The sequence below is a fragment of the Limanda limanda genome, chromosome 20, assembly GCF_963576545.1.
Source record: "Limanda limanda chromosome 20, fLimLim1.1, whole genome shotgun sequence".
In the NCBI taxonomy this organism is placed as follows: domain Eukaryota; kingdom Metazoa; phylum Chordata; class Actinopteri; order Pleuronectiformes; family Pleuronectidae; genus Limanda; species Limanda limanda.
In genome coordinates this window covers 9824169-9838985 of record NC_083655.1, presented here as the reverse complement: position 1 = coordinate 9838985, position 14817 = coordinate 9824169, and the positions used below count along the sequence as shown (strand labels likewise).

The 14817-nt window shown below is 41.5% G+C and overlaps 1 protein-coding gene across 1 annotated transcript; it reads left to right on the top strand.

Annotated features, from left to right (window-relative positions):
• The first annotated feature begins 3836 nt into the window (after nucleotides 1–3836).
• Nucleotides 3837–5655, top strand: LOC133027271 (uncharacterized). The gene is made up of 4 exons (XM_061094302.1): nucleotides 3837–3851; nucleotides 3977–4102; nucleotides 4217–4367; nucleotides 4453–5655. Exons 1-4 carry the CDS (start codon nucleotides 3837–3839, stop codon nucleotides 5520–5522), a joined length of 1362 nt encoding a protein of 453 aa, XP_060950285.1. The 3' UTR covers nucleotides 5523–5655.
• Nucleotides 5656–14817: the final 9162 nt, after the last annotated feature.

Below are 14817 nucleotides of genomic sequence, written 5' to 3'. Positions count from 1 at the left end.
TCTATTAGACAGGGCTCGGCGCTGCAGCTGATTGAACGATGATATTCAGAGGTAGCCGGCAGGACAAACCTTCTTGATAATATACTATACTATATTAAACAGCCGCCCCTGGTTTCTGTCAGTGTTTCTTACACATTCTTCCTTCCTGTCCAATTCTAGATTTACCTTTCTGGAGTTTGGACAGGACCAGGACCACCGGGACAAATGGCAACGGCAGCAGGCTGGGCCGCTGTTGAATGCACAATTGCAGCAGGTACGACATGAGATATTATCTGATCAACATAAACAGAACTCAAGTTTTAGAAACTTGAGCCATTGATCTAACAGGATTGGATCTCCACAGCGCATGACATATAAATGAATACTTGTTACTGTTTACCACCACATTTATGCTCCTGAGCACTTTGAAGGAGTCAGAGAATTGTAACTAACTTAAACAAAATCTGACAGGAATCGCAAAAAAAAGCGGCGGAGCTGAGGGAGAGAGCCAGGAATCAAGCAGCTCAGCAGCGGCTAGATGCGAAAGTCGCTGCTGAGCAGGCGGCCCAGCAGGCGAAGTGGGACGAGGTGCAGGCCAGGCGAGGGGTAGGGATTTCATCTGCTTGGTTAAGTGATGTGTAAATGTGTAATGTTCACATGTATTTAACATTGGATACAGTGATATTCAGTATCTACATTAGATATTCTGCGTTTACAAGTTAATTTTTCTCTTTCTGTATGTTCCAGCTGGGATGGACCACCCCGCCACGCTTTCCCTGACAGTCTCGATGTTCTAGTTCTATTTTATTGTTATTTTAATAAATTGTTCTTTTGTTAAAAAAATGTGTAACCGTCTCTTATTTCTCACTCATTGAACCATACAGTAAAGGAATATGTCTGTAGTCACACCTCTTACTGTCGTTCAGCAGCTGATGGACCTGATCACAGCATCACTTCAGGAGCGCCCAGGTCCAGAGCTCCCAGTGTGGCTCTCTGTGATTAGCATGTTATTTATCACTCTAATTTACCCTCTGACCTGATGACCTGCTGTCTCTTTCAATAAACACGTTAGTTGCCACTGGGTAGGTGGCTAATGGCGCAATCTGGTACAAGCAGAAATAATGACCTAGTCCTCACAATCAACTTAGAAGTGACCTCCCATATACATGGTTCAGGGAAGAAAGAGGTTGATCAGGTCTGTTAATTCCCCCTAGCTGAATGTGACGCATTGTACGCCACACAACACTTGACTTAAAAGAAAACTTGCCTCATAAACATCTGAACACATACAAAAGAAAAATGTCCCGCTTCATTTGTTACATGCACATATATTAAGGCTCATCTTTTAAAACCAGAAAGAACAGACAAAATACAAATTGAAACTCAAAATAAAACCTTTTAACTTCTCAGAAATGAATTCTGAACCTTGATTTCTATCAGTGTATTAACTGATTTCACCAACCTCCCCCACTGTCCCCCCACAAAGTGAACGCGTGTCTGTGCAAGGGTGAACCGAGGTGTCAACCTGCGACGCGAGTTGAATGGATAGGCAGCGGGCCGCGGCACCAGCAGGGGAGAACGTGTACGTGCTGAGACTGCAGGCACATCTCCATCTCCAGAATCCCGCACGCCCTGAGTACCATGAGCGACAGCAGCCTCCCACGGCAAACAAGCTGACAAGGATCCATAGACCAATCCTTTTAAGGTCACAGCACCATAGTAACAGGTGTCTTTTGGCTGACTGTGTGCAAATCCGTTACCTTCACTTTAATCTGTGGTGTGTTCTGTGATCCGTAGCCTGGATGACTGTGGTAAAAGCCAATAGCGTTCTCCAGAAGGCCAACCTGAGGGATAAGAGATAAGACGGACGATGTCACCCAAGATATGAAGCCTTTACCATTTGAAAACTATTATTATCATTATAAATATTGAAAAACACAAATAGTCTGAAATATTGACTGATTATTGTTGTGTTTTCTAAGAGAAGAAGCATGTCTAGAGAAGCAATGTCAAAGAGTATTAAACATGAAAAACAATGAGCTTTGACTTTTAACAGAAATTAAAACAGAATTACACAATACTGGTGACACAGGGATGCATGATATGAATAACCATTCTCTGCAGCTGAATGTGAACTTTATACCTTAATATTGATATAGTATATTTTATAATGTCTTATAAATAAATATGGTTCTGAACATCTACAGGCAGTGATGAACTACAAAGCATCACGTTATAACTAAACAGTGAAGGGGTTGATTCTAAATATCTCAACCATGAATAAAGTCAGATGTGTGGGTGTCAGACCTGTTTGGCATTTTTTCTGTACGCTGCCTTGTATTCTTTGGCTGCAGCCTGGGCGTTGACTCTGGTCTCTGCGACCTCCACTGCTGTCTATGATCATCATGGTTTCGCCGTTGACCTTCCCCAGCATGAAGCCCATCACCTCCAGGTTTCCTCCGGACCTGGCGTGCATCACCATCTATAGCAGGGCCGAGCTGAGATCTTACAGTTGTTGAAGTAGTGGTGACTGAGGCAAAGAAACGTCACCTGATCAACACCAGGTATATATAAGGTGACCTGTTTAATGGGTAAATACATGAATCCGTGTCGCTCCGGTCACTTTAACAATGATTCCTGCTGTTCACGTCACTTGTCATTCAAAATGTTGACCATTCATTTTTCATGATGTTTAAATGAAGCCTCATAAATTCTTAAGCAAATCCAACACTAAGTTAGTTAGTTAGGCAGGAAAATCCAGTTCGGTACAAACCAACTGCAGCTTCTGCTCTGATCACTCAGCAGCTGTGACCAGAGAGAAACCTGGTGTTTTCACTGTTCTTTAACAAAGTCTCTTACCGGCTTTACGGTAACGCTCCTCATCTCACTGCGCGTCTCGTATTGAGCATGTGAGCGGGGGCGGAGCCTGTGTGTGCGCCGGCGAGGAACCCCTGGCTGCAGCTCGCAGATCGAGGAGGAGCTTAATTTTCCCTAAATGTGGGCTGGTCTAAACGTTTAAGCAAAAAAGCGGGAGATCGTATTTCCGTCTGAGTCCATAATACTGCGCGCTTTTCTGCCTAGAGGTAAGTTGCCGCTCTCTGTTAGTGTACATTGTAAACTAATGTATGGATAGACCAACAAGTTGATAATTAAAATATTCATGCAAGTAACATGCATAGGCCTAATGTTTATGTCATGAGGTCGTTTGAATAATAGCATTTAGGCAGTGTTTTTCCAGCTTTTTTAACCCTTTTGTGCATGGCGTCCACATATGACGACAATTAAATAAACTCCAATATTTTGGGCTTATCATGGTAATATTCTCTAAAACCACATTGGTGAAATATATTTCGTGAAACATTGAAACCTGATTTAAATTTTGCTTTTCCCCTCCAGATTTGCCTACATTGTATCGCCATTGTATCGCCATCCTACCACAGCTCGCACACGCACACTGCACAACCATATTGCACCACATTGCACCACATAACACACACATTACAAAACCAATAGTTCTTTTAAGAACTACTGTGTGTCTGTCTGTCTGTCTGCCTGTGTGTCTGTCTGACTGTCAGTCACTGTCCTGATTTTCTCTGGTCAGGTAGGTTCACTGCAATGCTTAAAAAAAAATCATATTTCATATCCAGGTTTATAAAAACAGTAACTAATGCGCTATATTTGTGTGTGTTTCTACCCTATAGTATGTCTGAGAGAAATAAAGAAGTTAATCAATAAATCATTCACTGGAATTAGAGTATGATAAGGCATAATAACAGGATTCCAATATCAACATCTAATGCATGGCCTTATTCTTTGCATAGTGCATTACATTTTGAAATTGGAATTCTGCATTGACAATGGTCAAAATAAATGTAATGAAATACATTCCTTTATTCCTTATGTGTGTCCATTTGTTACCCACAGCTACTTTGATTGACCTTGTGTTGCCTTCATACATGTGCGTGCGTGTGTGTGTGTGTGTGTATGTGCGTGACAGGTGTCCCACTGCGGTCCCCCCCCGCTACATGGAGCCCCACATCCTGGGCTGGAGGCCTCTCATGCTCAAGCTCAGGCTCATTTGAAGTATCCTCTTCCTGAGGCCACCCCCGATGACGTCAATGTGGTAAAAAAGATAACAATTTCAGTGTCAATTTCAGATGGTAAAAGTTATGTTTTAGCAGGGGTTTAAGTGATGCTGTGCCTTTTAATGTTTATTCTTTTCCCCTCTGATATATAGAGACACATTACTATACTTACGGATGGTGATACACCAAACATTAATAAGATCACCAACAGTGAACTGTTCCACTGTCCCTTCTGTAAATACGTGGGTGCAAAATTCAAGGTCGACTACCATGTAAAAGGCCATTCGTCAGTGAAACACAAAGGTGCTTATCTAAAATATTACACAAATGAATTACTCTGTATTTTTTCACAAGTATGAATCTTACTCCCTCAATTCCTCTCTTACAGAGTTCACAATAATCAAGTGTGGATTAAGTTGTCGGACGGCAACACATTTTCATTGTTGCTATTGTGCAGCAACACTTAGAAATCGATCGCAATTGGTAAGGCACCTACAAATACACCAGGAGGAGGTGCAAGCTGCAGCCCCTGTACAGCACTTTGTGGCCCCCGCTCAACTCCCTCAGCTCCCCGTGGCCCTCCCTCAGCTCCCCGTGGCCCTCGCTAAGGTCTCTAAGGTCCCTCAGCTCCCCGTGGCCCTCCCTCAGCTCCCTGTGGCCCTCGCTAAGGTCCCTCAGCTCCCTGTGGCCCTCGCTCAGCTCCCATTGGCTCCTGCAGAATGTTCCACTGCCACTAAAGCATCAAGTGAGCAAAATAAATTCTGTTGTCCTCATTGCAAGTTGATTTTAAACAAAAAAAACTTCAAAACACACAGCAGGAGAAAACACACCAACCTCCTTGAGACAATAACGAAGGACAGATTTTTGGCCTGTCAGTGTATCGATGGCACACATGGTGTGTTTGCAGTTGAAAAATCTTTTTGTGGTCCTGCAACACCCATACATGTAATCAAGAATATGTGGGGGCCAGCACAGAAGATCATCTGTGAGGTCGACCAGTGTCGTTTGAATGCTGACTTTGCTCAAAGGAGCGGGATGTTGCCTTTCGAGTGCCACCACATCCAATCATTATTGTATTGCCCACGCACTGACGGTCAAACCGTGACACTTCCAGGTGAGGCCTTGGAAAGAATGGTGGAAAACAAGTGGTTTGGTGAGGAGCGTAAGGCCGGCCTCTTGCGTTTCCAAAAAAATGCTGATGCTGAGGGTGTGCCTCTGTCTGTGCACTTGACTGTAGGTGGTCCACCATCTAAATTTCATATATCTGTTTATGAAAAAAAGGTAACATACCACAGCAGGTTGGGAAGAGTTATTGTGGCATATGATGCAAAGCAAAACACCTGGCATTGTCCCTGCTCTAAAGCGAGACAATCCTGTATCCATAAAGCTGTTGCTAAATGGCATCTGTTTGTAACAAAGAGGGAGCTTTTTAGGAAGGTGAAGAGCACAGAGGAATAGACACTTAATCTTACCGAGATCAGCACAGTCCAATACGACAGCGACTCTGAGGACAGTTATCCACCAGATGACAGAAAAATCGCAAGGATGCTTAAATACCTCCTCAACAACAAAAAGCTCCCGGCAAATATACCCCAGGCTCTCAGAGCAGTCGAGAGAGGGGAGAAGAGACGACAGCTTTCCTAAGCACCTTATCCCCAAAGAAACAAAGTGTGTAGAATGTGAATACACACTCTGTGAACATTTGATAACAGCGAAAGGCAAGATCCTGACAAGCACAGGTGTAGTTGAAGGTTGGTACCATCACAGGTCTTTCTATTGTGTTCTTATCAGTTAATGGGTGACATAATTTATATTATGTCATACATTTCCTCTTGGTTCCCACCATCATCGAGGAACCCCATGGATCACCTTCCGGTAATTTGTTTAAAAGTTTTGCTTTATTGAGTGAAGTTTGAGCATTTAATATTCAGCTATCGTTGTCTTTTTACAGGATAATGCAGCCAGTCTGCAGTGGATTATTTTCCCAGTGTCCGTACCTGGACATTGGATACTCTGTGTAAATACCTTTTTATATTTTCTTCCTTTTTTTTCTTTACACAACAAGTTGCTCATTGCTGATTTGAATGTTTTTCTATAATTAAATCCATGTGAGTTCTGCTGGGATTCCAGGAACATTACACAACTCACTGCAACTGGTTTTATTTGAATTGAAATATTTAACAGATACTGAGGCCACAGGCTAGGGAGATTTTCTTCCTAGATTCCCTCTGGGGCAGCGGTTGGAGAGATGAGAGTAGAACCAGTCTATTCAGGTTTTTAGGGCAACTCACATAATCCCATCTGGACAGTGGTAGTTCTGTTTTAAACCACTTGTCCTTTTGTTGGTTTTAATCAATGGTTCTGTTTTTATTTGATCTAAAATATTCCATTCCATATTCCAACAATTTTCATTCCTTAAACAGATGGAAACAGAACTATTTATCTTTTTGAGTTGGGCAGTTCTGTTTAAGCCCGTTATGAAAACTTTTTTATTTGAAGTTCCAACCTCTTCCTTCTTCAGTTCAAGCTTTGTTCCAAGCGTTTATGCATGCTTTTCAATCAAAAGTTGATTGAAGTTGAGTTACTTTTATTTACTTCGCTTATTATTTGTACAGACACGTAGCTCACAGCCTCTCTTCTGGCCCCTGGAGAGAGCTTGGTGTGGATGATGTCCAGGTGAGACATTACATAATAGCATTTGCTAACTTTTTACTATTTTCTTGCCATACTTTTATTAAAATACATTGTTCACACCTCAGGGCCTAACAAAGCAAGAGTTCTCCAACAACTGCGGCGTGTTTGTTTTGATGGTAAGACCTAATCAGCATGTTATAGCATTGCTGTAAAAATGTTTGCTTGCTACATTAAAACCACATTAATTTGTATTGAAAAAAATGTATCATTGGGAATACGCCTGACATTATATTAACCAGTACCTCTTGACTTACAGTACACTCTGTACATTGTAATGGGGGCCAAGTGCGATTTCAGCGAGGTATGTGTAAATCGTGATACATTATGCTTAGTGTACAAGGTGTTATTTTTTTTTACAACATATTAACATCTTCCTGCATTTCCTTCTTCAAAGGAAAACATGCTGCAAATTAGGAGATGGTGGTGTCTCACTCTCCTGCAGAACGTCCCTATGCCGTAAGTGCCCTGAATATCACACTTTTGAATCAAATCACAAAAAAAAACAGTTTTACTCACTGTCAACAGACCAACATGAATGTTTTCATAGTGAATGTATGTTGTCATTAAATCACTTAGGTCTGAAGAAGACCGATTGCAGGACAGGAAACGGCGACGAGTGGAAGAAGGGCTACAGGTGAGAGGTCATGTGATTAATTAGTCTTGTAGTCAACTATTGCTAGACCAAATCGTAATCCCTCCACTTATTTCAATTATCTGTTTTACATCTTGCATTGTTATTGTGCCTATAAGAACTGCAATCTGTTTCCTTTATAGACGCTGGGAAATTGACAAACTGCAAACCGGGAACAGGGTTGGAAGGATGGTGAAAATAAAAAAAATCAATGATGCAGTCTTCTGTCTGGTTTATTTGACTTAGCTAATATAATTGAGTGTTCAAAATAATATGTGTCTGGTTTTTATATATATTTATTTATTCATTTTTCATAGTAAAAAAAGACATTTGACAAGTTAAAAGTATGTCTCTAAGTCATTGTGCTGTGCTGTATTGACGTTTGAGAATGTGCTGCCGGATTTGCGCCACAAGATGGCACCCCCGAGCTCGAGCAAAACGTTTAGACCAGCCCACATTTAGGGAAATTTAAGCTCCTCCTCGATGTGCGAGCTGCAGCCAGGGGCACTTGGCGCCGGCGGCTCCAAGTATTTTACTCGATCACGTGATGCGATGATGCTTTAAAAGATGAACGTTCATCATATGTAAACTGATTCGTTCAGCTCATCGTACATGAAGTGTCTCGACGAGATGAAAGGCACGTCGTGATTGGCCCAAAGTGCAAGATTAACAGCTTATGTATGACGCACTCACAATCAATCGAATAGGACTCCACGCTGCAGCTGGTAGCACTATGATATTCCGAGGCAGCAGGCAGGAAAAATGTGTATAATCAGTTCATTTAAAAGATAATAATGAAGAATGATAATTAACTAAATGCATCACTAACATATTTTTCCTTTGGGAGGGCCACGCCCTTCGCTGCCATGACCATCCACCTGCCCAGCCACCACGCAGCTAGCTAACGACAAACTGCTGACTCATGACCAAACTGTATTGAACTATTGTGACACGACAAGGTTTCAGACATTTACCCGAAAACAAACAAGTCACTGCATCACTACTGTTGTGTACTTACTCCTTCGTCCAGGGCTGCGCAGCGAAGATTTCCGTCGTGTTAGTACCTGTCGTCTGGGCTCTGTAGCTCCTGGTGCTGCTGCTCTTCAGCTCCCGGGTTGTCTGAGCGCTGCTGCCGCCGCCATCACGATTTACGTCGAACACAAATGTGAATTCGAGCTCAGAGAAGTGTTTGAGAGCGGAGCCGTGGAGATGCGACTGTCCCCTCTGGCGGCCTTGACGGAAAAGACCCGCGAACGCGCAGTGGCGGGAAACGTATGCCCCCACTTTCCAGGGCTCCAAGGGGGAGGGGGGGGGGGGCCATTAAATGCCTGAATGAATTTTAATTATTAAAACATTTAAATTAATCTTATTCAATTAATTTCCAAGTAGTTACTGTAATTGGCTAAACTGACTGAATAAGTCGATTGACTGAAAGAAATTTGTATCCAAATAGGTTTCCTGAGGTCACCTCTCTCACCCCTACAAACAAATGGTTTAGTCTTAGCTGCACCCAGCTATTTGCAGCCTACGCAGCACTTTTCTTACTCTCTTTCTTTCTTCCCGTTGGAAATAGAAGCTGGCAGACGGGAGCAGCAGAGGGCTGTTACATACTTTGTGTTCAGTTTCCTGTACAATGTTTGTGTATTTCCTTCACTGGATTCTCCGGATGGACGCTGCAGCAGCCTGGGATTCTCCAGCCTGCTCGTACCTGTCACCGCACCTGACTCCCAGGCCAGTGGTGAAGTCCCAGAGGACGCGCAAGTACCGCCGCCATCTTGTGTGGTAATCCTCTACAGTTAGGAAGGTAAAATCCGTGTATCATTCGATCTTTTCATATTCAGTTATTCATTTATGACTGTGAATCAGAATCAGATCAGAATCAGAAGTATTTTATTGCCAAGTACGTTCACACATACAAGGAATTTGCTCTGGGTATTGGTGCAAACAATTAACATAGAAACATAAAAACGCAATAAATACAACATGCATAGGAGAGCAATAAAAAATGGGAAACCAGTATATATTTACTCACTGTTTACTTCTTATTTACTCACCTTTTACCAAAATTTATACAAAGTAACTTTTATTTTGAGATAAACATTTCTGAATAAAAATATATAAAAAATATAAAAAGTAAAGTAAAAAGTGAAATGCTAAATGCAAAACAGTGGACTAGTATATGTGGCTGGACAGTGTATGATTTTGTACAGCACTTTCATATAGTAGTTTTAACTCAAGGTACTGTACACAACAAGTTGAGTCAGAGTTAAGATTTAGGCTGTTTTCTGTATGTTTGGCATATCATTTCACTTTTAATACATTAACTATCCAGTTAATAATTAATGGAGAGTTTAAATGACCGTAATACAGTGTTTTTTTGTGTTTAAAGTTTGCTTTCACAAATGTTTGTATTTGTAAAAGGCAAGACAACTCAACAGCAGATAAATTAATTTGATGGTTGTGAAAAAATGTCTTTCTCTTAGAACAAAGGCCTTGCTTCAAAATGACTAACAGTGGTGTAATCCTAGGTACGCAGTGATTGGACCGCCCAGTTGCACGTGTATTTTCAGCCATATGGAAATCGCCCCATAGTCTATTAGACAGGGCTCGGCGCTGCAGCTGATTGGACGATGATATTCAGAGGTAGCCGGCAGGACAAACCTTCTTGATAATATACTATACTATATTAAACAGCCGCCCCAGGTTTCTGTCAGTGTTTCTTACACATTCTTCCTTCCTGTCCAATTCTAGCTTTACCTTTCTTGAGTTCGGAAAGGACCAGGAGGACCTGGAGAGATGGCGACGGCAGCAGGCCGGGCTGATGAGACAGGGACAATTGCAGCAGGTACGACATGAGATATTATCTGATCAACATAAACAGAACAAGAGACAGTCGGACAGTTCGGACATGAACAGGACCAGAGGAAGACATGGCAACGGCAGCAGGCTGGGCTGCTTTTAAAAGGACAAATGCAGCAGGTACGACATGAGATATTATCTGATCAACATAAACAGAACTCAAGTTTTAGAAACGTGAGCCATTGATCTAACAGGATTCCATCTCCACAGCGCATGAAATATGAATGAATACTTGTTACTGTTTACCACTACATTTATGCTCCTGACCACTTTGAAGGAGTCAAAGAATTGTAACTAACTAAAACCAAATCTGACAGGAAGCCAAAAAAAAAGTTGCCAAGCGGAGGAGGAAAGCACAGGAGATGGCAGCACAGCAGCGGCTAGACCGCAAGGTCGCTGCTGAGCAGGCGGCCCAGCGGGCGGAGTGGGACGAGGTGGTGGCCAGGCGACAGGTAGGGATTTCATCTGCTTGGTTAAGTGAACCTCGTCATTCCTCCTTTTTTGCAGTGCACAGGTGACTTTGGGATTGATTATTACTGAGGAGCAGTTCCATTTTCACTAAATCATTATATTTGTATTTTAGAGTCACTGCTCTGCTACTGAACCAAATGACATGTTTGAGAAAGTTTTTACTGATAAATCACTTTCTGTCCAATTTATCTTAGTAACAAGTATTCATTCATATTTCATGCGCTGCGGAGATGGTTAATTATTTAAAGCTACAGTTTACAACCACATTAATGCTCCGCAGCAGCCTGTTTACTGTTGGCTCTTTTGTTAAATAGATCTGAACTTTAATGTCCCTAATCTCTGTCCAGCTGCCAAAAGGTTTGTGTGTAACGATGACTGTTTTTGGGTCCTTTCAGATTTGACATATAACGACTGGAGTCTAGTCCAGGTGAGGAAGGAGACATGATATATGTTGTTGATGATGATTTGAAGTAATGGATTAGTGTAGTCCCTGTAGTTTACTAATTTTACTCCACTTGGACCTGTTCAGCAGCCCGGGCCTCCAGCAGCTATAGGACCTGTTGTCCAGCCCGTATCGGTGGCGTCAGGAGCTGCTCAGCCCCCCGGACTAGTGGCGCAGCAGCCTGAATGGCAGCCTGCGCACTTCACGCCTGTTCACCACCCGTGAGTCATTGGCCATCATAAGTCACAAGTTTATTCATTCAGATGAAATTCAGTGTACATAATTTAAGGCAATTTCAAAATGTGCAACTTCTTTTGTTCACACAGAAAATATATTTGCAGATTGTAAATGCCTTTGCATTAGGAGATGGTCGTGAAAAAACGTGTCTCTTAGAACAAAGGCCTTGCTTCAAAATGACTGACAGTAGTGTAATCATAGGTGCGCCGTGATTGGACCGCCCAGTTGCACGTGTAACCGCTTACGTATGATGAAATCATGTTAGTGCGAGCCCTCCCTGAAGTCATAGGGAATGCATTGCAGTGCCTGAAGATTGGAAAAAAAAAAACGTTTGACAATGAAAGTCTATAAGAGATGTGGGGCGATTTTCAGCCATATGGACATCGCCTTATAGTCTATTAGACAGGGCTCGGCGCTGCAGCTGATTGGACGATGATATTAAGAGGTAGCCGGCAGGACAAACCTTCTTGATAATATACTATACTATATTAAACAGCCGCCCCAGGTTTCTGTCAGTGTTTCTTACACATTCTTCCTTCCTGTCCAATTCTAGCTTTACCTTTCTTGAGTTTGGAAAGGACCAGGACGACCTGGAGAGATGGCAACGGCAGCAGGCCGGTCCCATGAGACAGGGGCAATTGCAGCAGGTACGACATGAGATATTATCTGATCAACATAAACAGAACTCAAGTTTTAGAAACTTGAGCCATTGATCTAACAGGAATCCATCTCCACAGCGCATGACATATGAATGAATACTTGTTACTTGATATTCAGTATCTACATTAGATATTCTGCATTTACAATTTAAGTTTTCTCTTTCTGTATGTTCCAGGCAGGAAACTACAGCCCTTGACCCACCACCTAGAAATGATATGTGTGTTCTTATTATATTTGATTGTTCTTTTGTTTTTTAATAAATTGTTCTTTTGTTCGTAAATGTGTAACTGTGTCTTATTTCTCACTCCTTGCACCATACAGTGAAGGAATATGTCTGTTGTCACACCTCTTACTGTCGTTCAACAGCTGATGGATCCGATCACAGCATCACTTCAGGAGCACCCAGGTCCAGAGCTCCCAGTGTGGCTCTCTGTGATTAGCATGTTATTTATCATTCTAATTTTATTTATCACTCTATCCTCTGACCTGATGACCCTGACAATAAACACGTCAGTTGCATTTTCCTGGTTTCTTGTCCTGTGATAAAATTGGGGCAGAGGACACAAAGTTTAAACACTGCAGCTTCAAAAGTTTGTGACATTGGCATTTATACTGACACCCCCGACTCGGTTTGGGACACATCAGTTCCTCTCGTGTGTCAAAGAGACAGCCATCACTTCCTCCAACAGATAATTAACCTGGGATGTTTGAGAAAGACCCAAGGTCACTTTAAAGCACTTCCCTTGTTTCTTTTGAAACCAAACTCGAAAGTTCCTCCATCATTGTTTGCAGTTAATTCACACGTGTGTATTCCATGCTGCGTTTGTAATGCAAAACAATTCGATTGTCAATCTGTGTTTGTGTTTGAATACTTTGATGAAATATTCAGTCAGTATATTCAACAACAGAATCATTTTGGCTTTATATTTACATTTCAACTTCAAAAAGGTCAAAACTGTGTTTCTTATGTATAGTTAATATACATAAGAAACACAATCACAAATGTATCACTATGCTGCTGTTGAATAAACACTTACAGACGGAATAATTTGGCTTCATCACATTGAACAGACAAATGTTCATATATGTTGGATTATTTCACATGTGAACAGACTTTATGTAATGAAACATGAATCATATCTAAAAAGTTTTAAATAAAGTTTGTTGAATAGGAACAATGATCAGCTGTTATTGTTAATGTGTTTGTATGTGTATCTTCATCAGTTTGCTCGACTTCATGGATCCACACAAAATCTAAATGATAACCAACATTTTTCATGAAAAAATAAATAAAATAAAACAGATATAAAGATCAGAAAATTCCTCTGGACAGACTCTGCTGACACCCAGGAAGCAGAATGTATTTTCTCCGACCTGGACATCCAAGCTGTGAGTCCCTGAGTTCAAACCCTCAGAGCCCAGGACAAAGTGGACAAAATCTCTCTCCTGTAAGAAAGACTCACACACAGTCTTAAACACCTGGTTACAAGGTGGTTCTGACTTTGAAGATTTTCTCTTACACATTGAACCCGCTTTTGCTTCTTTCTGGTTCCACCATCTCTTCACACAGTATTTATACACAACAGAAAAAACAGGATCTCTGAAGACATCATGGCAGACGGAAGCCATGGAGCCTCCAGGTGAAGCTAATAACAGTTCAGTCATTCACAGCTCCATGAACTTCATTGAGGTTTATATCGATTAAAACCTAATGAGTGACACATCCTTTTTCAAATCTCCACTGCTCAGAACTGACAACGTATTTAAAGATGTTGAATTGGCAGAAAGTGGAGTTTTGTCGTGAGTACAGTTGAAAACCAAAGTTTAGAAACACAAACTGAGCATTTCCCTTTCCTCTCAGATCTTTATCACATCTCAATCCAGTTTATAACACATCAGAGGAATTTATTCTACATTGATTTAGAAAACAACAGCAACATTATTTCTTTCAAACACAATCATGTCAGTGTAATTATAGCTTTCTTTTTTTATAGAGAGAACTAAATATCTGTGATAAAGGAAGGGCAGTGTTTGATTGACAGCTGATCTCTGTGCGAAGCAGAAACGTCACGATGACGAACTTTGAGCAACAAACATGGACTCAAAAGAAATTAAAGATTTAAACTATTACTTTGAATCACTGCTTTTAATGACTTGAGTCCATTTGAGTTTACAGAACTCAGCTGTGGATCCATAAGAATAAACCGTAACTCCGGCACAGAGAGGCTGAGTGAATGTGGTCTGGACTCTGTGGAGGAGAGTCATGTGGTCAGAGACGCTGTAGAAGGACAGAACACCTGCACTGTGATCCAGGTAAACTCCAACTCTGGAGGACTGAGGACAAGGCACTGGTGTCGATGTTGTTGCAATAAAAGTTATAACCGTTTCCAACACAAAATAACAACCAAGATGTATCATTAAATCCAAATCCACAATTATCTGAGTGTCCTGCTCGCCTGATATTCTTGTATGCCACTGCTACACAAACTCCTCCTCTCCTCCTCACCTTCAGCTCCCAGTAATAACATCCAGTCAGACTCTCTCTAATCAGGACCTGAGGCCAAACAGTGAAATCGTCTCGGTAATTTGAATTATACTGATCTTCTCTCGTTAAAGTTACTTTTCTGTTTCCCTTGTGTAATAACAGATATTCGTATGCTGTGTTTGGATCAAGTGTGATTTCCTGTGAATATTTTAAGAAGTCAGCTCTGGTCTTGGGCTCTGATTGTGGCAGTAAAACATCCACTGTCACATCTTCA

What these genes read in the sequence shown, in the direction of transcription:
- LOC133027271 (XM_061094302.1), top strand. An exon ending in CCCCCGATGACGTCAATGTG is followed by an intron (nt 4,103 to 4,216) that starts GTAAAAAAGATA and finishes TCTGATATATAG; the next exon opens with AGACACATTACTATACTTAC. An exon ending in TTCGTCAGTGAAACACAAAG is followed by an intron (nt 4,368 to 4,452) that starts GTGCTTATCTAA and finishes CCTCTCTTACAG; the next exon opens with AGTTCACAATAATCAAGTGT.